The sequence below is a fragment of the Bos indicus genome, chromosome 1 (genome assembly GCF_029378745.1).
Source record: "Bos indicus isolate NIAB-ARS_2022 breed Sahiwal x Tharparkar chromosome 1, NIAB-ARS_B.indTharparkar_mat_pri_1.0, whole genome shotgun sequence".
Classification (NCBI taxonomy): Eukaryota; Metazoa; Chordata; class Mammalia; order Artiodactyla; family Bovidae; genus Bos; species Bos indicus.
Genome location: NC_091760.1, coordinates 146,332,518 through 146,357,494, shown reverse-complemented (window position 1 = coordinate 146,357,494; position 24,977 = coordinate 146,332,518). Strand labels below are relative to the sequence as shown.

Sequence of the window (24,977 nt, the reverse complement as noted above, 5' to 3'; positions counted from 1 at the left end):
TTGAAAACACGCAGGCCTGGTATTTCCTCACGGTGTTGGAGTGCTTTTATCTCACTCTTAGTTTCATGTCTCTGAGATAGAAATCTACAAGTAATTCATTTCAGGGTTTCCCTGATAGCTCAGTCAGTAAAGAATCCCACCTGCAATGCAGGAGACCCCAGTTTGATTCCTGATCAGGAAGATGTGCGGGAGAAGGGATAGGCTACCCATTCCAGTATTCTTGGGCTTTCCTTGTGGCTCAGCTGGTAAAGAATCCGCGTGTGATGAGGAAGACCTGGGTTCGATCCCTGGGTTAGGAAGATGCCCTGAAGAAGGGAAAGGCTACCCACTCCAGCATGCTGGCCTAGAGAATTCCATGGATTGTATAGTGGTTTAAAGAGGAGAACCTGTGAGTGATGTGAGCCTTCATGCTCATCACTGGTGGTATTGCGGCCACCTCCCCTCTGTGCCAGCTGCTGTCCAACTTTGGAGGAGCTGGGTGTCCAGGACAATAAAAGAAGTGTTTGGATGTGGAAAAAATCCAGACACCTGATGGATACACAGCTCTTAGCACGTGGTCTTTCTTCTAGTTCTCCTGTGAAGAAGCCAAGTCTTCTGAAGGCCCATCAGTTTGAGGAAGACCCTTTTGATGAGAGCTCCGAGGGCTCTGAGGGTCTTGGGCCGTGTGTGTCATCCCTCAGTCCCCTGATAGGTACCGTGGCTGAGACGTCTGAGGAGAAGTACCGCCTGCTTGACCAGAGGGACAGGGTCATGCGGCAAGGTAAGGGGCTGGGCTCGGCAGAGGCGGTCTTCTCGGGAGCCGTGAGGGAAGGGGTGACGCTGGTCTGGGGGGCTCCACTGCCGCTGGGCCGTGGGGCCTGCGCTCTGTGCCCGTGATCCCTGTTGCTTTCTGGTCTGCTGAGGCCGTGAGTGCAGACATGGACTCGGTGCGGTGTGTTTGTAATCTTATTTTTGGAAGAAAGCCAACACCATTGATACATGCAGGATTAAATAAAGGGCAATTTTTTAGACCTTGAGAAAGCACACATTAAAGATCAAAACTTTCCATTTAACAGAAATCACCACAAATAAAACTACAAAAGATGTCATAGGGGAAAAGTCTGTAACTCACGACAGACAAGGGGCGGATTCCCAGGTACAGAAAGTCCTGTAGAGCCAATAAGAAAAAGAACAACTCCAGTAGAAAAATGAGTAGGGTCTGAGAGGTTCGGAAAAGGAAGTGTCAAGAGTTGACACTTAGGAATTCCCTGGTGGTCCAGTGATTAGGAGTCAGCTTTGGCTTTGGATTATATCCCTGGTCAAGGAACTAAGATCCTGCAAGCCGCGCAGCATGGCCAAAAAGGAAAAAAAAGTTACCTCTTAAACATGTGGATGGAAAGTGGAAAGATCCAGCTGCTGTCTGCCCGTCACATGGCAGCAAGAGATGGAGAGGTCTCATACCGCCCCATCCCTGGGCAGGCTGCTCAGAGGAGCGAGTCGGCAGTGTCTCCAGGCCCAGGGGAACAGTGCTCTTGACCCAGCATTCCACACCCAGGAGTGTGACTTACAAACTGCCCGACACGTGTGTCATGTTTACAAGGTTTTTTGTGATAACAAAGGTTGGAAGGTGACTGTCCACACGGTGGGATTCTAAACAGCCTGAAAGGAGACTGGGGTTTCTTAATGGAAAAATGATCAATGTTTATTGTGAAGCGGAAGAAGCAAGGTGTGGGAAGTACAGAAAGGGGAGTGTGTGTGTCCATATACGTGTGAGTGTACTTGGCCTGTGTGTTAAAGTCATGGAGGTGAGGCAGGATCACTCACATAGCTAGCTGGTCACGAAGCAGGGAGCACGGTCGTGGGGTCCCGTCTGGGATGTTGTACCTTTGGAATGTTAAACCATGTGAATGGATTTAAAGCCTATTCAAAAATCAGATCTCCTGTTAACACTAAAAGCTATGTACAGTGACCAGAAATAAAACAGCACACGTGCTCTTCTTTGCAGAGTTTTTTTCAGAATTAAATTTTACCTGCAGGATTTTGTAGAAGCTGGAGAAGGCAATGGCACCCCACTCCTGATCTCTTGCCTGGAAAATCCCATGGACGGAGGAGCCTGGAAGGCTGCAGTCCATGGGGTCGCTGAGGGTTGGACACGACTTTATGACTTCCCTTTCACTTTTCACTTTCATGCATTGGAGAAGGCAATGGCAGCCCACTCCAGTGTTCTTGCCTGGAGAATCCCAGGGGCGGGGGAGCCTGGTGGGCTGCTGTCTATGGGGTTGCATAGAGTCGGACACGACTGAAGTGATTTAGGAGCAGCAGCAGTACAGGAATAAACACGTGTTTTCCTTAACACAGTAATAAAAGCTGCTACCATAGGTTATGTCATTGACATGTGATTTTTGTATTCCTAAAAGAATCATTAATAGATATTGGAATTTTTAAAAGTAAAATAAGATGTGAATGTTTTGAATTGTGAGGTTGTTGCATTTCACTTCATTTAATAGATACTTTGGTAACTGTGTAGTTCTGTGGGTAAGAATCATCTATTCAGGTCAGGATCCAGCTGACTTCCATTAATGTGATTCCTGTTAAAAACATGATGAAATACTGAGAGTTCTGGAATACTGGCATATTTTGAATATTTCTTTTAAGAGGTCGATCCTTCGACCAAACATTGCAGCATGATTGTGTATCATTCAGGTCGTTGTAGGAGCCATAAAGGCCCGCGTGTGGGCCCCTCCCCGCCACCACCTGCTATGCCCTGAAGATCTGTGACTGTTGGACACCCACCCGCAGAGAGGAGAAGGCCTGGAGGGTCTTCATGGGTCTTGATGGCTTGTCACTTGGTGTGATAGGCAGTGCTTTCCTTTTTCTGAGGCCCAGTAGTGTTTTTTAGATTTTTTTCCTTTGTAAAAGAAAGGAAAATAATTTTTATTTTTATTTCTCCTTTTGTCATTGTGAAAATGCACTTCTCTGGCTTCCCAGTAACTGTGGTACATTTTTACTTTTTACCTGATTCTGTTTAGCTCGGGTGAAAAGGACCGACCTGGACAAAGCAAGAACTTTTGTTGGGACGTGCCTGGATATGTGTCCTGAGAAGGAACGGTACATGCGGGAGACCCGGAGCCAGCTGAGTGTGTTTGAAGTGGTCCCAGGCACTGACCAGGTAGAGCCTTGCATCCCCGTGGGGTTGCTCTCCAGGCTGCTGTCCGTGTTTAATCACTGGGGCAGAGGGGGGTGTGCTGGGGAGGGAAGGCTGGTTTCATGATTTCTATACTATTTGATTTGGGGGTTGCTTTGCTAGAATGTGGTGGGGATATGCTATTAACAATCATGTTTATTCCATTATTTGTATCATGAGGTATGTATGAAGCAGTCTTACGTAAGGTGACTGGACCACGTGGTTCCCTAAGTTATGGAAATACATACAAATCTGTGTTTCACAAATTAAACAAACTTTCCCTTTCTTTTTGCTTTTCACAGTTTTATTCCTTTTTTATGTTTATGTTTTGGGTGTTGGAGGTTATGCTCTAGGTATTTTATATGAGTCTTTTTCACTTAAAATTATGTCATGAGCATTTTCTTTTGTATAGTAAACTCTTTCTAAGCATTTAAAACTTTACATATAGGCACACCACTTGATTATGTAACTCTTTCAGAACTCCCTTTCTGCAATCATAGGCTGTTTCTGATTTTCCACTGTTACCAACTCTGTTGGCATGCTGTGTCAATGGTTCTAAGGTTTTCAGCTTCCTTCCCTCTGATAGATTCCAGGAATGAAGGGCTGTGCCAGAGGTGTGACTTTTCCTAAGGTTCCTGAACATGAGTAGATGCATGTCCCAAGTTGTTTCCCCAGAAGTCTGCACTATCTTACATTCATTTTCTCTCTGTTAATTTTCCTTCGGGTTTCTTCTTTACTGGCTGGGGGTTTTACGGCTGCCTTCACCTGTCAGCAAGGTGGCAGTTGTCAAGGCAGGTGCCCAGGGCGGGGACTTGTGGCTTTTCTGCTCCACCGTCAGCCGCAGGTCTCCAGCCTCTTCTTGCAGCTCTGGGCTCTGGAGGGCCTTCCCCAGACCCTGCTGCTACTCTTCCTGCCTCCTCACTGCCAGCTCCGTTTCTGGTCCGTATAGACAATCTGGTATATGAGCATGGCTGAGGCCTTTTAAAATCTCTATCAAGTCCTTCATCTGTCACACCCCAGCAGGTGCGTCTTCACTTAAATTTCCCTGCATTTTGATGTGGTAGCCTGTTCACTCCTTGTCATGTTTGCCAAAAACAAGTTGCTTTATTTTGCCTTTTAATTTTAATTGTTACCTTCAAATAGAAATTTTGTGTTCTAAAATTGTATCCTGAAGTATTGACCTTACTTGCGTGTGTGTGTGTGTGTGTGTGTGTGTGTGTGTGTGTGTGTGTGGTCTTCCCCACTTTGGGGTACAGCAGCGGGGAGGCTGGCCTGGCACCTGCCCCCCAGCTGCTCGTCCCTACTCCCCACTCTCAGGTGGACCACGCGGCCGCTGTGAAGGAGTACAGCCGCTCCTCAGCTGACCAGGAGGAGCCCCTGCCACACGAGCTGCGTCCCTCGGGGGTGCTCAGCAGGACCATGGACTATCTGGTGACCCAGATCATGGACCAGACGGAGGGCGGCCTGCGGGACTGGTACGACTTCCTGTGGAACCGCACGCGGGGCATACGGAAGGTATCAGCCACTTCCGACAAGGAAGCTAGAAAAACTAGAAAGCACATATGAAGTCGAGTGAAAATGAGAGTTCTTGTCATTTTACTCAGTTACATTTCATCTGTAACAAAAAAAAATACACTGTTCCTTTAAAATCATTACGAAGTCCTGTTAAAATGTGCTTCATGCTTGTTTCAAATTGAAGTCTGAGAAATTCAGATAATCATGATTTTTCTAGTAGTTGATTCTTACGTTTGGATGTGTTGAGACCTGTGTGTACGTAAGATGCGTGCATGCACGCGTGTGTGACGCGTGTGTAATTATTCCACCTCGCTTGTGTCCAGGACATCACGCAGCAGCACTTGTGTGACCCGCTGACGGTGTCTCTGATTGAGAAGTGCACCCGGTTTCACATCCACTGTGCTCACTTCATGTGTGAAGAGCCCATGTCCTCATTTGATGCCAAGATCAACAATGAGAACATGACCAAGTGCCTCCAGAGTCTGAAGGAGATGTACCAGGACCTGAGGAACAAGGGCGTGTTCTGTGCCAGTGAGGCGGAGTTCCAAGGCTACAACGTCCTGCTCAATCTCAACAAGGGGGACATCCTAAGGTGAGCTTTCCAACTCGGAAGTCAGCCTAAGCCGTAGGGAAAGGCAGGCTGTAACCAGGAAGAGAGCTTTCAGGATTGGTGGCGGCGGTACTGAGGACGCACTAGTGTCGGTGTTAGTGAGAAAGCTGGGCTCAGCGTGCGGCCCCTGGAGCTGAGCTACCGAGGGAGAGGCTGGGGCTGCCCACGAGCACCCGAGCATCCTGAGTGGGCCCCAGATACTTCCTGAGGACCAGTTCTCGTCAGCTAGAGAGGATGCACTCAGCGAGTGGGTCCCTTATCAGAGTAGTACACACGTGCACTCAAACCTCTTCAAAGATCTTAGCTGCAGGAGAGGGAAAAATGGTGTGAAACACAAGTGCTAAGGGTGGGATATCAAGAAAGAATTTTAAACCTTGCACACCTGTAGACATGAAATGATACATCTGTAGACATTTCTGTGAAGAATACCAGAGTCCCCAGGCCCTCCATTCCTGTCGTTGGTAAACTGGATTTCCTTAAGTTGAAACTTGTTTTCAGCCTAGTGTTTTCCCTGAGAACCTGGTTACAGAGTATCTTAAGTGTGTGATTGATTTTAAGTTTTAAAATTAAGCCTTAGGGATAAACTAGTCAGGGAAAATGGCTGTGTAGTCTTTTCATATATGATAAGCAGTTGTTTCCTGTCTTGAATAATTCAGTCTAATCAGTATTTTTCCCCCTGCCCTTGCTGCACAGCTTATAGAATTGTAGTTCCTTGAACAGAGATTGAATCCAGGTCCTCAACAGTGAAATCGTAGAGTCCTAACCATTGGACTGCCAGGAAATTCCCCAAATCAGTTTATTTCTAAACAAAACAAAGTTAAACTTTGTTTCTTAAGCGTTGTCATCAAACACTGGTAGCTGGCAGTCAGTTGGCATTAAAATAACTCTTTGATTTGATAATCAGTTCTTAGGTTATTGCTCAAGTCTGTTTATTCATCATCTTTTGAAAGAATACCTTTGTTGCCAATCCAGCCCGAGTCAGGGTGGCCTTGACGCAGGTGAGCCGTGCACACACGGGCACTGTGATCACCAAGGCCTTCTACTTCAGTATAGTGGAGACCTTATTTTATTGTCAGCTCTGTTTTTGTGGAAATTTTGTCTCATGGAAGATCACGTTCTAACCACTTCTATCTCCTCTGATTAACAGAGAAGTGCAGCAGTTCCACCCTGCCGTTAGAAACTCCCCTGAGGTGAAATTTGCTGTTCAGGCCTTTGCTGCATTGAACAGTAATAACTTTGTGCGATTTTTTAAACTGGTCCAATCAGCCTCTTATCTGAACGCTTGTCTTCTGCATTGTTACTTTAATCAGGTGAGTACTGTCACTGTCCTGGAAGGAAAAGGCCATGCACTGGGAAACACTCTTCTGGTTCAGATGAGGGAGGTCTCTTCAGAACGCTCTCGCTTGAGTTCAGCACTAGCATTTTCCGTGGGAACAAAGAAGCCGGAAAGCAAACTGCATGCACAGACCTCTAAGCTAGAGCTTAACAAGTGTTGTCTGTCTTCAGTTTTGGAGTGAGCCTGATGATGCTAAATTCATTTCAGTAAATATCTGAAGTGCCTGCTCTTTGTTGCACTGGGGTTACAAAGACTGGGCAAGACCAGTCTCTTACCTTCGGCTTTGTGTGGAGTGTCATCCTGATCTCAGACTCCCACAGTCAGGTCTTAACGCCCCTGAAGCACCTGGGGAAGATAAGAAAGCAGTGGCCCTGCCACCTCACAGCAGTCCCTGCACCCCCAGGGTCCTCGCCAGGAGCCCCCTGTGCTGGTGGGGTAGGGAGGAGGCTGCACCAGGCTTCTTGGGAACCTGCCTGGCCCGTTTTGTGACTCCAGCTCATTTTTCTTCTTTGGTCACAAGTCCTCCTATAAACAGTGACTAAACCCACTATCACATCCCAGGCAAAGAATCTGCAAGCTTGCTCATTGTCAGATCTGACAGTTTCCAAGAGAGCAGAAATTCTGGAACAAATGAAAGGATTTCTAACAAAGTGCACTTGGGAAAGTCCGTGCAGTTGATAAATACAACTGATAGTATTTTTACAATGACTATTTAATGTTACGAGAATGTTGACCATTTGCATCCATTTTAGTAATTTTAAACTAAGAAATCTAAGCATTTTTTCTTTAGAAAAACAAAGTGTTTCACCAGCAGCAGCCACAGGGTCCTGTCTTCCCCACCTACAGCGGTGCCTTCCTGCCCTGCAGCCACAGCACGCTCCTGCCTCAGGGCCTTGGCGGCTGCTGTCCTCACTGAACCACTCAGAGCTCCCCTCCTCCAGATCCTTCTCGGCAGGGCCCGCCCTCGCCGCCCCGCCCGCCCGCGTTCCCTGTGCGCCTCCTCTGCTGTCCTTCCTGTCCCGCTTTCACTGTTGAATGCACTCTGCATTTTGTACACACATATTGTTCAGTGTCGGTCTGTCCTGCCATGTCAGCTCTGTGAGGACAGGGGTCTTGTCTGTTCATTGCTGGACCCTGGCTTGGACAATGCCAGCCTTGAAGTAACACTGTCAACCGGGGTTGGGTTGGTTAAAGGACACGGAAGAGGAGGGGGAGGGTTACCAGAGCCCTGGGACCAAGCTGACCTGGCAGTCTCTTCGTATTTCCCTCTGCGTTTGTAAAGTGCTCAGTGTGACGCTGTGAAACGACTTTTACTCAGTTTCATGTCACACACTTTCCTTGGCATTCCACCATCTCCGTGGTGAGTTTTACTAGCTACACAGCTTTCTGTTGAGTGGAGGATGCACCTGCTGGTGCGTGGTTTGTTTTTTAGTTTTTCTAATAAATAAAGTCTTCACGGCCCAACCAGTTCTATGTGTGAAGCTGTTTGCTTTGCATCATCTCTGGGCATCTTCCGATGAGCAGACAGCCTACTGAGCACTAAGCTGAGTCCAGGGTACTTTCCAGAGGGACTGAGAGTCCCTTGGACTGCAAGGAGATCCAACCAGTCCATCCTAAAGGAGACCAGTCCTGAATATTCATTGGAAGGACTGATGCTGAAGCTGAAACGCCAGTACTTTGGCAACCTGATGTGAAGAGCTGACTCATTTGAAAAGACCCTGATGCTGGGAAAGATTGGGGGCAGGAGGAGAAGGGGGCGACAGAGGATGAGGTGGTTGGATGGCATCACTGACTCAATGGACATGAGTTTGGGTGAACTCTGGGAGCTGGTGATGGACAGGGAGGCCTGGCTTGCTGCGGTTCATGGGGTCCTAAAGAGTCGGACACAACTGAGCGACTGAACTGACCTGAACTGGGTGCTCTGTGACCCTGGGCGCCTGACCTGCTGTGACTCAGTGACTTGGCTTCTCGTTTCAGATCCGCAAGGACGCGCTCCGAGCGCTCAATGTGGCGTATACGGCAAGCACACAGCGCTCCACCATCTTCCCCCTGGATGGTGTGGTGCGCATGCTGCTGTTCAGAGACGGCGAGGAGGCCACAGACTTCCTCAACTGCCACGGCCTCACAGTCTCCGACGGGTAAGCACTGAGGCAGAGGCGTGGGGCTGCTCTCCTTTTTTCCCTTTTAGTACTGGGAAGGCCTGGAAGTGCCTGTGCCTCACCAGGCCATAGAGAAGGCACAGTCCATGGGCTGCCTCCCTGGGGTGCAGGCACTAGGGCAAGGCCTGGAACAGCTGGCAGGGTAAGGTTCAGACCCACCTCTTCCTGACTTTTCACAAGTAACTTAAGAACCTGATGGTCGAGGTTGAGGTTGGGGCCTCCTTGTTCTGTCCCTGAAGATGGCCTCTCCGACTGGCCAGGGTGTCTCCTCTGCTGCAGTCAGAGATTTGAGAACGCGGTGGAACTTGAGGACCCTCTTCTAGAACATGGCTCACAGCCTGTTGTGTCTGGATCTGGGATTTTCTTGACCCCATCTCCTCTGACTTCTCATCACAGGCCACATCTGCTGCCTTGCAGACCTGCCCTTAGGGGATGAGCTGGGCGCTTGTAGTCAGGTGTCACTCTACCTGGGGATCCAGGTGACTCCCGCATCACATGGAGATGCTGGCGGTGGTGGGTGCTGTGAGCTGGACTTCTGCCGCCTCCCCCATTTCCATGAGACTGGCAGGCAGTATGGAGACTGCAGGGGTCTGCAGAGGTGAGGGCGGCCTCTTGCCTGTGTGATGCCTCTCCATGGGTTCTTTGTGGTCTGATAGCTGTGTCGAGCTGAACCGATCCTCGTTCCTGGAACCCGAGGGCTTGTCCAAGGCCAGGAAGTCGGTGTTCATCACCAGGAAGCTAACGGTGTCGGTTGGGGAGGTTGTGAATGGAGGGCCGTTGCCCCCCATACCCCGTCACACCCCCGTGTGCAGCTTCAATGCCCAGAACAAGTACATCGGGGATAGCCTGGCTGCAGAGCCGCCTTTGGGCGTGCAGAGACCTGGCTTGGACGTGGCAGGTGAGTGAAGCCATGGTCTCGGGAGGGCACCTCACCCTGGGGCCGGGCAGACACCAGCGTGGTGCTGCCTGAACAGCTTCCTGGCCCCACAGGCACTGGGTTCCTGCTGGTAAAGTACTCCTGGCACCCGATCATGGTTCAGGAGGCACCCCATGGTGGTCTGCTCAGGAGGGTGGCCTGGTCCTATCCCTGATGCCCACCTTCACCGGTTCCTCCAGGTGTGGGGAGAGGAGAGGAGTGTGGTGCAGAGGCGGCCAAGCCCCTGCCGGCTCTCCTCCTGCAGCCTCTGCCTGTGTCGGCTTCTCCACCACATCACTCGGTGCTGCCCCCGAGCATGGCGCCCAGCCTCTTGCAGCCCCCGGTGCAGCCCCCCATGCAGTCGGAGCTCCTCCCACCGAAGCCTGTGCCTGTTTACTCAGATGCGGTAAGGCATCCTCCCACTGTTGCGGGCAAACATCCAGCTGTGTGTGATGTCCAGTCTGACCGTGTCTGTGTTCCTGGGGTCAGTGTGCCCCTGATGGATGGCCCCAGGTCTGAGTACTCCACACAGGTTATGAGATTTTATCTTGCCACCACGTTGCTTGGGGGCCACTGGGCACTGGGCACCACCCTCCCTGGGGAACAAGGAGGCCTGAGGGGTAGCGAGGAAGGACCACAGCAGCTGAAGCTGTGTCGGCACAGGGGGCAGCACTGGGGCCGTCTGAACAGCTGTCGACCAGCAGGAAGCAGGCTTGTCCTCTCATGTCCAGAAGGCTCCTGTTTATCAGCAGGAAACCTCACCAGGTGCACAGGACCAGGCCTTGTGTGAGGGTCATTTAGACACCTTCAAAGAGCTTCCAGTGATGAGGTCTTGCAGGAATTTCGGACCCAGGTGGGACGTCCTGTGATGTCTCTGTGGCTTATGGAACATCTCCAGTACCTTCGGCTGTAGAGGTGGATTGCTCGGGGATAAGCTGGGTGTGGATGAGGCAGTGTTGCTTTGGCCAGCACTCCTGACCCTTCTGCCCTCCCCTTAGGACCTGGCCCAAGTGGTGGATGAGCTCATCCAGGAGGTTCTTCAGAGTGACTTTGAGGAAGTTGGTGCCGCAGGGGCAGCCTTTGCAACCACAGCCCTGGGGTAAGTGCGGTGCGTCTCCTGTTCTGAGGCTGTCTGCACTCGGGGCCGCCTGCTGTCCCTCCAGACGCTTCCTCTCAACAAGTGAGCACAGCCACCCCTTTGTGCAGGCTCAAGCGTTGGTCCTGCTCCCTAGGCGGGTGTGCCCCTCACATTCCTGACCGGTGTGTGTGGTTTGCAGGTGGTTTCTCTGTGTGTGTGAGTTTTGAGCAGCATTAGGTTTATTAAAGTTGTAAATTAGAAACCTGTTTTTTAAGTTTTAAGCTTGATTAAAAATCTAATAGTAAAAAATCTAGTAGTAGTTCATTCTCTGTTAAAAAATAAAAACACTTGATTTTAGATTAAGTCTCAGTTTATAAGTTTAGCAGATTAAATTCCCTTAAACATTTGTTACCATTTGCATTATATACCATGATAAAATTTCCTTAGACATTTCAGACTACATTTACAAATTTTATAAATCTGATTTTGTGTAATACTTTAAGAATCTAGTCTTGATAAATTTAATAATCAAAATTTTTCTAAACTCCTAAGCAGCTTTTGTAGTTAATAGTTAATTAAAATCTGATTAATTAGTAAGTTAGGCTGTCTTAAAGATTTCAAACTTCTTTTAAAAATTCTAGTACGTATAAAGCAACATACTGATAAGAAAGAATATTATTTCATCTGTATAAATGTAGGTTACATAAAAGGATTTGTTCATTTTTTTAATATACCAGAATTAGATACATACTTTCTATTTGACGGAGTTAAAAATAAATATGATTTCCATGGGCTTAATTTTTTATTGTGGTAAATATACATAACAATTTACCATTTTAATCATTTTTGCATTCCCACCAGTAGTGCACGAGGGTTCCAGTTTCTCTGCATCCTTTCAAGCCATGCTATCCTTTTGTTTTTTTTAAAGTAATAACCATTGTAATGTGTGAAGTAGTGACTCGTTTTGATTTAGATTTCTCTAATGACTAATCATATTGAGCATCTTTTCATGTAATTATTGGCCATTTGTGTGTCTTCTTTGTAGAAATGTGTACTTAAGTCTTTTGCTCATTTTTGAATTGTTGTTGAGTTGTAGGAATTCTTTCATATTCTGGATATTAATCATTATTTAGTATTTGATTTGCAAATATTTTCCCCCAGTCTATGGATTGTCTCTTTACTCTTTTGCGTGTGCATCCTCTGATGTGCAGAAATTGTTTAATTTCTATATAGTTCAGTTTATTTTTTCCTCTTGTTGCCTGTGCTTTTGTTATCATATTCAAGAAATCACTGTCAAATCCTGTGTTGTGACGATTTTGCCCTATGTTTTCTTCTAAGAGTTTTATAATTTTAGCTCTTAAGTTTGTTTTTGATCCATTTTATTTTTATATATTGTGTAAGATAAGGATCCAACATTGTTCTTTTGTATGTGGGTATCCAGTTTTCCTAACACTACTGTTGAAAAGAATGTACTTTCCTCTTTGAATGGTCTTGCTATCCCTGTTGAAAATCAGTTGACCATATATGTGAGGATTTCTTTCTGGGCTCTATATTCCATTGGTCTGAATGTCTGCTTTTATGATACCATACTGCTTTTATTTGATTACTATAACTTTGTTGTAAGTTGTTATAAGTTTTGAAATCACAAAGTGTGAGTCCTTCAGCTTTGTTTCTCTTTTTCAAGATTGTTTCCCTATTTGCAGACCCTTTAAATTTCATAAGAATTTTAGGATGGGTTTTTCTATTTCTGCAAAAAGTTATATTGGGATTTTGTTGGTGATTGCAGTGAATCTATAGATTGCTTTGGGTGGTATTAACATCTTAACATGGAGAAGGCGATGGCACCCCACTCCAGTACTCTTGCCTGGAAAATCCCATGGGTGGAGGAGCCTGGTAGGCTGCAGTCCATGGGGTCACTAAGAGTCGGACACGACTGAGCGACTTCACTTTGACTTTTCACTTTCATGCATTGGAGAAGGAAATGACAACCCACTCCAGTGCTCTTGCCTGGAAAATCCCAGGGACTGGGGAGCCTGGTGGGCTGCCGTCTATGGGGTTGCACAGAGTCGGACACGACTGAAGTGCATTAGCAGCAGCGGCAACGTCTTAACAATATTAAGTCTTCCAGTCTGTGAACATGGATGTCTTTCCATTTGTTTATGTCTTCCTTAGAATAAGGCTAAAAAAATTGCTCAGGGGACTTCCACGGTGGTCCAGTGGTTAAGACTCTGTACTTCCACTGCAGGGGGTATGGGTTTGATCCCTGGTCAGGGAACTAAGCTCCTACATGCCATACGGCATGGCCAAAAAATAAATTTAAAAATTAAAAAAAACTATCACTCAAATTTCTTTTTGTTTTAATATCATTTTTATAGTCTAAAATAAATATAAAATAAACAGCAAGTAGTAAGTCATTAGCAAAAAACATAAAGCAAGAAATGCACAATAAAATGATTTATAACAACTACATTTAAGAATATTCCAATATCGAACTGCAAATTTCAGTAATGCAAAACTGCAGTTACTTTTGCATCAGCTTAATGGAAACCAAGTAGATACTTTTTTCCTTGCCAGTGTTAGAAGTCTAGTAATATGGTTTGTGTGGCTTGTATTATTTATTTAGAACAGTCTCCACTTTGCTCTGTCTAGTGTTTCCAATGCTGCTATGGAGGAGCTGTTAACAGCGACAACCACAGGCATTCTGAGGCACATTGCAACTGAAGAAGTCACCCAGGAAAGGGAGCGGAAGGAGCAAGAGAGGCGGCGGGCAGAAGAGGAGAGGTGAGTTTCATCCCTGCTGTGCATGGGGCAGCGTGGCTGCAGGAGAGAGCCTTCCGCAGCCTCGGATTCTCTTGCTTTTGCCCGCTGCACTAGTTGGACTCACAGCTCACCCCGCACCTTCGTACACTGTGGCCCAGGGCGTGGGTGATGGTCAGGGGAATGGGAGTAGGGGTGGCTGTGTGACCTTCTACTGAGACCAGAGGGGTCAGGTCTGCCGACTCAGCATAACTCAAATCCCCTCTTGCAAGGTCACAGAGTGTGGCAACTCTTATTTCTTGTGCTCTTTCACTTTTTCCTTTAGGTTGAAACAAGAGAGAGAATCGGTGTTAACTCATCTGAGCCAGGACCTGGCCGCAGAGCTGACAGAAGTTGTGGTGACAGAATGTGTGAGAGAAACCTGCTCCCAGGAGTTGAAGTAAGTGACACTCTGGTGTCCTGCAGTGTAAGGCGCGTGATTGGCAGGAGGGGGTTAGCTCAGGCTGGCTGGCTTTCATCTGCACCTGGAGTGTATCTGCTGGTTGACTAGACACTCACAGGCCCTCCCGGTGTGTGTGTCTGTTACTGCCAGGGAGGCCCTCACTACTCTCATCTTCCTGTAGACCCTGACCTGGGCTTGGGGATGTGATGTGTCTGTTAGTGAAAGAATTTGCTGATAGTCTTCTCTACACTGTTCATTTTTCTTAAGTAGAAGATCCTTTCCCTTGTTTCACATGTCAAAAGATTCCTTTGCGTTATCTCACTTAAGAACTTCAATGCCAAGCTTCAGGAAAGAGGTTTGATTGTGCTGGGAAATCTGTCCTTGTGTTTCATTTCCGCTGGGACAGGCCTGCAGCCTCTGGTGCAGATGGAGACACAGCTAGGAGGCAGAGCGTGTTATTGAATGTTTCTTTCTATTTTTATTAATTGGGAGTCTATTTCACTGCTTCCTGTAACAAGAGACCCCGCGAATGATGGGTATTTGTCTGTTCTTCTTCCCAGGAAGGGTTATTAGGAGACAGCAGCACCTAGGACTCTCTGACATGCAGGCGACTGCTGCTCTCTGTAGCTCCAGGAGACTTGAACTAGAGTTCAGCCCGGGATGTCTCTACCCACGATAGAGGATAGCTAGTGGAAGTGGGTCTTGTCTGTTTGAGCTTCTTTGACTTTGATAATAAACTTCTCATCAGATATCGTTGATGAGAAGATAGTTTAGTTGTTTCAACAACCATTTAAAAATTAAATTTCTAACTATAAAATAAAGGCTTATTTCTTGACTGTTTATAAGGTCCATGTTGGATCTGCAGCCTTATACCCTGTACCACTTTAGTTCTTTTTCCATCTATCTTTTCAGATGTCTGTGCCTTATATGAAATAAAATCTTCAAGCTTTTCTTACAGTGACGACATGATTTCATTTTAGAGTTAAGGACGTGGACTTATATACTTCCAGGCAGGCCCTGTGTGGGGCCTTGGGTGCAGTGCTCTTATGCTGATCGATTGCCCTGTTTCCTAGGAGTGCAGTGGAGACAGACCAGAGGGTTCGTGTGGCCCGCTGCTCTGAGGACGTCTTTGCCCATCTGGTGGACTTGTTTCTCGGGGAGGAAATTTTCCAGACTGCAAAAGAGACCCTGCAGGAACTTCAGTGCTTCTGCAAGTATCTCCAACGGTGAGTCCCATGTCCTTACAGAGAGTCAGTGCACACAGAGTATCTTTTACCAAGATGATACTTTCACAGCTGATAATACACACATGTAACATGTTCCTTCCTAAAGGATATAAACTAAGTAAAGAATTAGATTGGGATGAGGTAACTGTTCTGTATTTCAACAAATATATATAGGTAGCCTTCTGCTGTTTACCCAATGTGCTGGACATGGGGAGATGGCTATGAACAAGCCAAATGATAGCCGTATACACCTGTATAGGTAAATTTGTAAAACATAATTTTTAGTGAAAAGAAAAACAGTTCTTAGGGAAATGTGTACAACATCTAAATTGTCTATTCCAACTCAATAGGTTGTCTTAGATTTATGTATAGTAGTACAACCCTAAAGAAGGGAAAGGAAAGAACAAACATAAAGCTGACACAGCAGTTACCTTTGGGAGCAAGAGGGTGAGTGACTGAGCAGGGCCCGTGGGTGCTCATGGCCGCTGATTCTTAACTGCATGGAAGGATGTGGGTGTTTGATTTATCATTAGTCTTTAAAATGGGGGTACATGGGTTATGTGTGAAGGGTGATTCATTTAATAATAACATTTAAAAAAAGTAATAGGGTGCTTGACAGCTACAACTGTATAAAAGGGGATTTAGTGAGGAATGAGTCTCCATTCCACAAGGACCTCTGAGCTTTGTGTGGTGGTTGGCACGGTGGGAGCATGCTCACTGCTCCGCTCTGGACGTTCCTGGACGCCCTCTGACACGAGGTGGAGGCCTGACCGCAGTAGTGCAGCGGCCCCTCTGGCGTTGTCGTCAGTGCGCTGGCAGTACCTGGCCCCCGGCTGGACTTCAGCATGGCCTCTCCTCTCTAATATGACAGAGAGCGCTGCAGTGGCCACCCTGTACAGACATTTCACACACGTGCCTGCAGGGTCTGGAGAGAGAGTCCTGTCAGTGGTGTTTGCTGGGTCAAAGGGTACATGTATCTGTGTTTGTATCCATATCAGCAAATTGACCTCCAAACATTGTTTAGCATTCACTCTTTTTTTTTTATATTTATTTTTTAATTTGGCTGTGTCAGATCTTTGTGGTATGTGGACTTCTCTCTAATGGCACAGGGGCTTAGTTGCGTCCTGACATGTGGAATTTTAGATCCTGACCAGGGATCACACCTGTGTCCCCTGCATTGGAAGGCAGATTCCTAGCCACCAGGGAAGTCCCCAGCATTCAGTCTTAGGTTCAGTAGTTTCATTGCCCACCACCACCACTCATTCTCTCATGCATCCCCGCACCTGAGCTTTAGTTGGGATTAATTTCTCAGTTTGAGATCTGTTGCTGAAGTAGACCTGAACATGTTGGCGGAAGGTGTCTCCCTGTTAACGCTGGAGGTGTTCTGCATTTGCCCTGTGGCCAACCTTCACAACTCCTAGTGGTGTTTGTCCTCCAGGTGGAGGGAAGCTGTCGCAGCCCGCAAGAAGCTAAGGCGCCAGATGCGGGCCTTCCCTGCGGCGCCCTGCTGTGTGGATGTGAACGACCGACTGAGGGCGCTGGTGCCCAGCGCGGAGTGCCCCATTGCGGAGAAGAACCTGGCAAAGGGCCTCCTGGACCTGGGCCACGCGGGGAGAGTGGGCATCTCCTGCACCAGGTCAGCACCCGGGGCCTCCGAAGTGCCTCCTGGCCTAGCTGGCCTTAGGAGCGTGGATTAACGCGTGTGTGTACAGGGCAGACAGGTGGGGCCAGAGGCAGTGAAGACAGATGGAGAGTTGTGTTTTTGGAGTGCAGCTTGCTCTACCTGCTGTGTTTTCACTTACCTTTTCCCCTTAAAACACTGCTGGTCCTGCCAGTCGAATTACCTGGAATTATGTGCTTTCTCCTCACCTCCCTGACTCAACGACGCATCACGGCCATTCTCGTTAGTGGAGTCAAAGGTCCGTGTTGGCCTCACCCTCACTCCCACCGCGTGCCCTCTGCCATCCTGGGTCTGCTGCAGCAAGCAGCGTTTTAGCAGCTCTTCCTCCGCTTTCTGGTCTTCCTCTCACAGGCTGCCTCTCTATGTCCCCTCGCATGGCCCTCCCTGACTCTCCTCCTGGCCACTCCATGGGTGCCTGGATCCCTGCCCCGGTTCTGGCTTCAGCTGTGCAATCCTGGCCCTGCAGGGCTTGACTTCTCTCTTCAGACCATGCCATTGTTGCCTCTGGAGAGGACCTCCCAGGGAGGGGCCTTGGAGGGCCACATGAAGGGGCAGCAGCAGCCCCCTGTGCCAGGGCCTTAGGGTGTGCCTTGTCCTTCCCAGGCTGTCACGAGGTGCTCTGAGAACCAGGTCCACGCTACTCACTATGCAGCCGCTCGGGTTCCCAGTCCTGGGCCTGCGTCTGGAAGCAGGGTGGTGGCAGCGCAAGCCTGTCTCTGATGCGCTGTGTGTGGTCTGGGCGTTCGGGGTTCTCTGTGACCCGTGGCAGCCTTGGCCCCGCTGCCTCCTGGAGTCGAGGCTGCTTTACCTGCGTCAGGACGGCCCTCTCTGTGTCCGTCTACCCTTACGCCTCCAGCCCAGCCCCCTGCCCCTTCTCCTCCTCTGCCTCTTTCCCTGTAATCTTTCTCCATCCTGCACGCTGACAACTCCCTCCATGCGTCCCCAGTGAAGGCTTCCTCCTGGTGTCCCCAGCTGAAGTTTGGAAGCTGCTGTCCTGGCCCGCTGCACTCAGTGCCTCCTCTGTTTCACAGGGACTAGTCTGATCTCCCTGCACTGGGTCACCTCCGGACTCAGACCCACCACCCTGCAGCTCGCCCCTCACCGCCTCCACCACCAGCCCTTTCTCACATCCCACCTGTCTGCCGGTTTCGGCCCTTGGCGCCTATAGCCTGGTGTTCTCATCCCCACAGCAGTCAGGTCGCCTCACATCCTCACTGAGGTCCCTGGGCTCCTCTCTGAGTCTTTCCACGGTGGCCCACATCTGCCCCCTGGCTAGCCCACTGCTCTCCCTGTGCTCCTTCTGTGTGCATGCCATGCCACTCCTGATGTGGTCTGGCCTGTACTCCGGAAATCCTCATGCTGGCTCCCCTTGTTTCCTTCTGGTCTGTGTTCCCAGGTCATCTCTGAGCACCCTCCGTATGTCCATAGTAAGCCCACGGCACCTGTCATGCCATCTGCCTACAGGGGCCCCTCTCTCCCTGTGAGAGCACGTGTTCTCTAAGGGCAGGATTTTTGTCTGTTTACTGCTGATCTGCGATGACTGGCACACAGTAGATAACTGCTTGACAGCTGTGACGTGAACAAGTCCTCTTACTAAACTATTTCTTCATCAGAAAAAGTTCTCGGTCTCCTGAGTATTCCCCACTGGGAGACACTTAGTACCCAATCACCTTGCACTCAGAACGTCACTAGATGCTTGTCCGCCTCCGCCGTGGGTGCTGAGCAGGCCTCACGTAGGACTCCTTCATGTGGTTCCTCCCTCACAGGTTAAGGTGGCTCAGGGACATGGCGGCGCACCAGATGAAGGTCCAGCACTTCTACCAGCAGCTGCTAAGGTTGGTCACCCCTGCCCGCCCTGCCTGCTGCTCCTGCTGGGGCCTTGCAGGTGACTTGGCTGTGGTGTTCTGTCCCTTCCAGTGATGCGGCATGGGCACCCCTGGACCTGCCGTCCCTCGTGGCTGAGCACCTCCCAAGGCAGCAGGAGCGTGTGTTTTGGAAGCTGGTACTGGTGTTGCCTGATGGAGAAGAACAGTCCCCAGGGAGTCCCAGCAGGTAAGACAGGGTTCCTTCCGTGGGGCTGGGGGCTGAGTGAGGGGCCAGGAGTGACTCCTCCCTGAGCCTCAGGCAGCTGGGTGTGTGTGCGAGGGTGGTTGGTTGTCAGCCCTGTGCGCTCCTCTCCTGCCCGGGACCCTGATGCCTGCTTTCATTTTGATGCTTAGCTTTGCAGGCTGTTTTGTTTGTGATTTGAAGTTGACACTTTAGGTCATTCACATTTTAATCTTGTACAGTTGGCAATGGTCTTTATCCAAAAGTATTCAAGACTTGATTGTGACTTAAAGCTGTGCTGAGGTATATTTAGAGCCCGTTTCATTTACACTCTTGGGGAAGACAATATAGTTTGTTTGCTGTAGTTCCATTTTTCTCCTTAGGAAAAACACTTGGCAGTTTTAAAAGAAATCCAGAAAGTTGACATGGCATTATTTCCTGTAACCAAGTTGTTTCCAGAAACCATACTTCTAAAGCAACTACAGAACATATTACTTTTCTTTTTTAACAGCTTTTTAAGATGTAATTTGCATATCATAAATTTCTCCCATTTAAAGTGTACATTTCACTGGTTTTAGTATATTCACAGTTGTATAACCACAACTATCTAATTGCAGAACATTTTTTTTTTCAGGTGATAGTTCTACTTTTAATTTTATCAGGAACTTCATACTATTTCACATAGTGGCTGTACCAATTTATATATATTCTCATCAATGGTTCACAGAGGTTTACTTTTCTACACATCCTCAGCAACATGATTTATTTCATCTTTTTCATAGTAGTGTTAGTTGCTCAGTTGTGCCTGACTCTTTACGACCCCTGGACTGTAGCCCACCAGGCTTTTCTGTCCATGGAATTTTCCAGGCAAGAATACTGGAGTGGGTTGCCATTTCTTTCTCTAATAATGGCCTTGCTTTTTCATAATAGCCACTCTAAATGATGTAAGGTGATCTCTCTTTGTGATTTAATTTTGACTTCCCTAATGATAGCCATGTTCAGCATCTTTTCATGCACTTTTTGGCTATTTGTATGGGCTTCCCTACTGGCTCAGATGGTAAAGATTCCGCCTGCAGTGTGGGAGATCTGGGTTCGATCTCGGGTCAGGAAGATACCATGGAGGAGAAAATGGCAACCCACTCCAGTATTCTTGCCTGGAGAATCCCATGGATAGAGGAGGCTGGTGGGCTACAGTCCATGGGGTTGCAACGAGTCGGATGTGACTGAGCGACTCAGCACAGCACAGTACAGCACACATGTCTTTTTTAAAGAAAATGTCTATCCAAATCTACTTATTTTCTAATTGGATCATTTGTGTTTTGCTGTTGAGTTGTAGGAGTTCCATATATATTTAGAATATTAACTCATTATTGGATATAGGATTTGAAAATACCTTCTTTCATTAGTTGCCTACTCCTTTTGTTTCTTTTACTGCAAAGAAGCTTTGTACTTTGATATTGTCCCAGTTTTTTACTTTAGCTCCTTGTGTTTTGGGGCTCACATCCGAAGAAATCATTGACAGTACCAGTGTCTGGGAGGTTCTTCCATTTTATTCTAGGAGTTTTATGATTTTAGTTCTTATGTTTAAGTCTTTAATCCATTTCAAGATAACTTTTATTTGTGCAGGATAGGGGTCCAGTTTTGTTCTTTTTATTATCCAGTTTTGCCAGCACCATTTTTAAAGAGACTGTTCTTTCTCAATTGAATATTCTGGGCTCTGTTGTTAAATATTAGAAGACCATATATGCAGGCTTTTATTTCCAGGCTCTCACTTCTGTTAGTCTGTGTGGCTCTTTTTTATGCCAGTACCGTACAGTTTTAGTTACTATAGTTTTGTAATGCAATTTGAAATCAGGAAGTGTGACATTTCCAACCTTCTTTCTCCTATTCGGTAGTCTTCTGTGATTCCATAAAAATCTAAGGGTTAAAAAATATTTCTTTGGACTTCGGGTTCAAGATGGTGCAGTAAAAAGATGTGTGCTTATCCCCTCCTGCTAGTGTTGGAGGGCCTCTTGTGGAGGTGTGGGTTGGCAGGGGCTCACCACAGGGATGGGGGCACTGGCAGCAGCAGGCTGGGAAGGTCCCCCTTGGCGTAAACACTCTTGGAGTTTGCCATTAACCCTACAATATACCCCAGGACTGGAGAACATTTTTTCTCCTGAAAAGAAACACATGCCCATTAACAGTCCACCACTCCTTACCTGCAGCCCCTAGCAAGCACTCATCTGTTTTCTGTCTCTATAAACTTGCCTGTTCTGGACATTTCATACAAACAGAACCTGAAGATATGTTGTCTTCTATGACTGTCATTTAGCACTTAGCATAATGTTTTCTAGGTTCATTTATGTTGTAGCATGTATTAATCCTTCATTTTGTGGCTCAATAATATTTGATTGCATGAATATACCGGAGAAGGCTGGTATATTGCCTGGAAAATCCCATGGACGGAGGAGCCTGGTAGGCTGCAGTCCATGGGGTCGCTAAGAGTCAGACATGACTGAGCGACTTCACTTTCACTTTTCACTTTCACGCATTGGAGAAGGAAATGGCAACCCACTCCAGTGTTCTTGCCTGGAGAATCCCAAGGACAGGGAAGCCTGGTAGGCTACCGTCTATGGGGTCGCACGGAGTCAGACACGACTGAAGCGACTTAGCAGCAGCAGCAGCATGAGTATACCACATTTTATTTTTCTGTTCATTAATTGTTGTTTCCACTTTTTGGTTATTATGAATAATGCTTCTGTGAACATTGATGTATAGGTGTTTGCGTGGACATATGTTTGTAGTTCTCTTGGGTTTAAACCTAGGAGTGGAATTGCTGGGTTGTACGGTAAACTCTAAGGATCTTTTCGATTGTTCAACATCTTTTCTTAGGGCTTCAGAATCATACATCACATTAGAATGAGTGCTGTCTCTTCCTACCCAAATATATAACCCAGTAGAGTTCCTAACTCCATTTAAAAATTATAGCCTGCTTTGTTCAGATCAATTTCATAGTAAGATTTGATGTTTGTGGATCTCTATTTATGTAATATTTCTCTTTGTGGTTCACATTTAGAATTAGACTTTCCTTCAAGTGTTATTTTCTTTCATTCACAGAATTCTATCACATTGGTTAAAAGTCAAGTTCATGGGAGGTGATGGCTCAGTGGATGACATATACCTTGATGTTGGTGGGATTCAGACACTCACTCTCTTTAACACTCTCAGCAGCAAAGGGGATCAGACAATTTGTGTCAGCGTGTGCATCAAGGTGAGTGACAATCATTTAGTGTATTTACTTCTGTAACTTTCTTATTTACACTCCCTCCCAGATATCACGGGAATCATATAACTCCCCTGAAGTGGCTCTGAAACAATACGGGAGGCCCAGAAGCAAGTGTTGTACCTGTTCTTCCTTGTGTCTTGATGACTCATGTACACCCCCTTGGTGTAAGAGACCAAGCTAGATTCTCAGGATGCAGTACGTCTTCTCTTGGTTCACGGACCTCTTTTTGAGAAATTGGTGAAAGCTAGAACCATCGTAAAAGGTACCTGTATTTCCCTATGTGTTCTGCATACAGTTCAGAAGCCGTGAACTCCATGGACCTCTAGTAATTAACCCAAGAGGGTTATGACAGAGCATTACACAGAAATGCAGTGTCTGTTGCATTTCACATGGTCTGCCAACTGCTGACATCTTTATTTAAATAGCTTCCTGATATATCAAGTCTTACCAGAAGACTAATGGTTTTTAGTCCTATGCAGTTTTCATATAGGTTCAGTGTTAGGCATTTCAGGTTAGTTGTTTTTATTTTACATTCATGTTATCCTCAGCTTTTGATTATAAGTTCTACTTCTTATTCATTATAGGTGTTCGTACACTACTGAGCTTAATTGGTTCCCACAGAGTCTTATTTAATGAGAACCTGTTTTCTCATTAGATTCAAACCTGCATTAATGAATTTTAGGTTTTACTGTGTTCAGAAGATGCATATTTTATTTACTTAGAAAATAGCAGTGCAGAGCAGGTGGGCCTCGGTGCTCAGTAGACCTGGCGTTGGTAGCTGCTGCTCTGGCCAGCTCTCTGACCTGGGTCTGGTGGGGTCCACAGTGTGGGATTCATGACTGGCTGCATGCTCAGAGCAGGGAAAAGTTGCCTTCCCCACCGTGTCCTGACCCCAAGGTCTCACTCCAGGCTTCTCCTCTTCCTGACAGTCTCCTTCATGGCACACCCTGGACATCTGCATGCGACACTCTAGTCCACATTACTTCTGTCCTTGGAACTGCTTCAGATTGTAGTTTGACTATAGGATTTTTGTTTGTTTCTTTCCATTTTAATACTGTTTAATATTTTTTCTTAAACATGAAAGTAATACATATATAAAACTTTAAAAATATAAGGAAATATAGAGGAAATACAAAGATGGTAAGAGCCCTCTATGCTCTCACCATTCAGAGGTAACAGAAACATCCTGGGACATGTTCTTCCCCTTTTCCTAGGATGATAAAGTCATACTTAACCTACTGGACAATTAGTTCGTTCTTCTTGCCTTTAGATTTAAGTCAAAGTAACACTTGCATGTAGTTAAAGAGTCAGATGGCATGGCATGACTTAAGATGATAAATTGCAGCCGCTGCCCCATCTCCTAGCCCTTTTCTCCAAGCTTTGATTTCTGTCCTGTTTCCACATCATGTATTTATACTGCTGTTTCTCTGTTATCCACTTTTAGATCTTCTCTGCTGACTTAACTATTAAAACAGGTGCATTTTATCTATTATCATATAACATGTTACCTCCAAATGTGGCAGCTTTGGGAATTCCCTGGTGGTCCCTGTTTCCACCACAGGGAGCCTGGGTTTGATCCCTGGTTGGGGAACTAGGACCTTGCATGCCACGTGGCTGAACCAAAACAAGCAAACTAAAAACACAAACCAAATGTGGCATATGTAAGTAACCAATGCTTGTTACTCAGTTTCTGTGTGGTAGAAGTCCAGGTGTGGCTTAGGTCCTCTGGGGCATGATTTCTCAGCAGGTAGAAGTCCGGGCTCTGGTCTCTCTGAAAGCCCACTTTTCATGGTTGTTGGCAGGATTCACTTCCTCGTAGTCCATGCCATGTGGGCCTACATGAGGCAACTCACAATAGGGCATCAGCCAGCTCCCGTGAGCTGAGTAAGCTGGCATCATCTCTTTAACCTAACCTTCATGGTGGCTTTCCATCATGTTTGTCTGACTGTTAGAAGCATGTCACTAGGCTCAGCCCATCCTCAGGGTAGGTGATGGTGCCAGGACGTTAGCACTACGAGGTGGGATTATGCGGGCTATCTTGGGGCTGTGCACTCACCCCCTGGGTGAGGCATGAACTCTTAACACCCCACTTGCTCTCAGCCTTCCCCATTTTCCTGGTGGTTATGTGGTCAGTTTATAATATCTCAGAAATTGAGGTCACATGTGTGTGTTCCAGAACCAGCAAGTGTTCTGTGGCTACATTTATTTTTTCTGCACGTAGTATTTGCTACATTATCTTACTTAAGAGGGTGCCATTCTCCTGTTCCCATTTGGGCTGGAAACGTGTCCCAGGGTGTGGCTGCCTCTGGGGCCTCCATACCAAGAATGCAGTCCCGCTCCTCCACTTCTCACCCTGACCTTGGTCCTCGGCCCAGGTACTGACCGTGGGTTGGTATACTCTTGCTTGAGATGGTGCTGGCGCCATGCATGGGGACCCATGAGGTGATGTGTGTTATACAGACAGAATTCTTAGAACAGTGCCTGACCTATCCAACACTAGGTGCTGCCATTGGCAGCAGCAGCAGCAAAATTTTTTCTTGGTTTAGTCTCTTGTTGACGGAGCATGTTTTCCATTTTCTTCAAAGGAAGAATGCAATGGGAGGAGAATTTTGGAGCTCTAGCCTGTCTGAAAATGTGTTTACCCTCACATTTGCTTCATAGTTTAGCTTGGTATGTAGAATTATGGGATGAAAGTTACTTTCCTTCTAGTTTTATTCCACGGTCACTGACCATCCAGCATTGCTGTTGATATGTCTGAAACCGTTCCCATTCCTTTCTCT

At 47.1% G+C, this 24,977-nt stretch overlaps 1 protein-coding gene across 2 annotated transcripts in view; it reads left to right on the top strand.

Moving 5' to 3' along the window:
• Positions 1-24,977, top strand: part of MCM3AP (minichromosome maintenance complex component 3 associated protein) — a 42,286-nt gene that overhangs the window by 6,889 nt on the left and 10,420 nt on the right. For both annotated transcript variants that reach the window (XM_019963710.2, XM_019963703.2), the window contains exons 6-21: positions 570-760; positions 3,009-3,148; positions 4,481-4,678; positions 5,002-5,270; positions 6,436-6,598; positions 8,602-8,762; positions 9,440-9,681; positions 9,900-10,105; positions 10,698-10,798; positions 13,427-13,558; positions 13,860-13,973; positions 15,050-15,202; positions 16,641-16,838; positions 18,650-18,718; positions 18,801-18,935; positions 22,029-22,182. In XM_019963710.2, the coding sequence (XP_019819269.2) occupies positions 570-760; positions 3,009-3,148; positions 4,481-4,678; positions 5,002-5,270; positions 6,436-6,598; positions 8,602-8,762; positions 9,440-9,681; positions 9,900-10,105; positions 10,698-10,798; positions 13,427-13,558; positions 13,860-13,973; positions 15,050-15,202; positions 16,641-16,838; positions 18,650-18,718; positions 18,801-18,935; positions 22,029-22,182 (2,626 nt within the window). The remainder of the gene's footprint in view (positions 1-569; positions 761-3,008; positions 3,149-4,480; positions 4,679-5,001; positions 5,271-6,435; positions 6,599-8,601; positions 8,763-9,439; positions 9,682-9,899; positions 10,106-10,697; positions 10,799-13,426; positions 13,559-13,859; positions 13,974-15,049; positions 15,203-16,640; positions 16,839-18,649; positions 18,719-18,800; positions 18,936-22,028; positions 22,183-24,977) is intronic.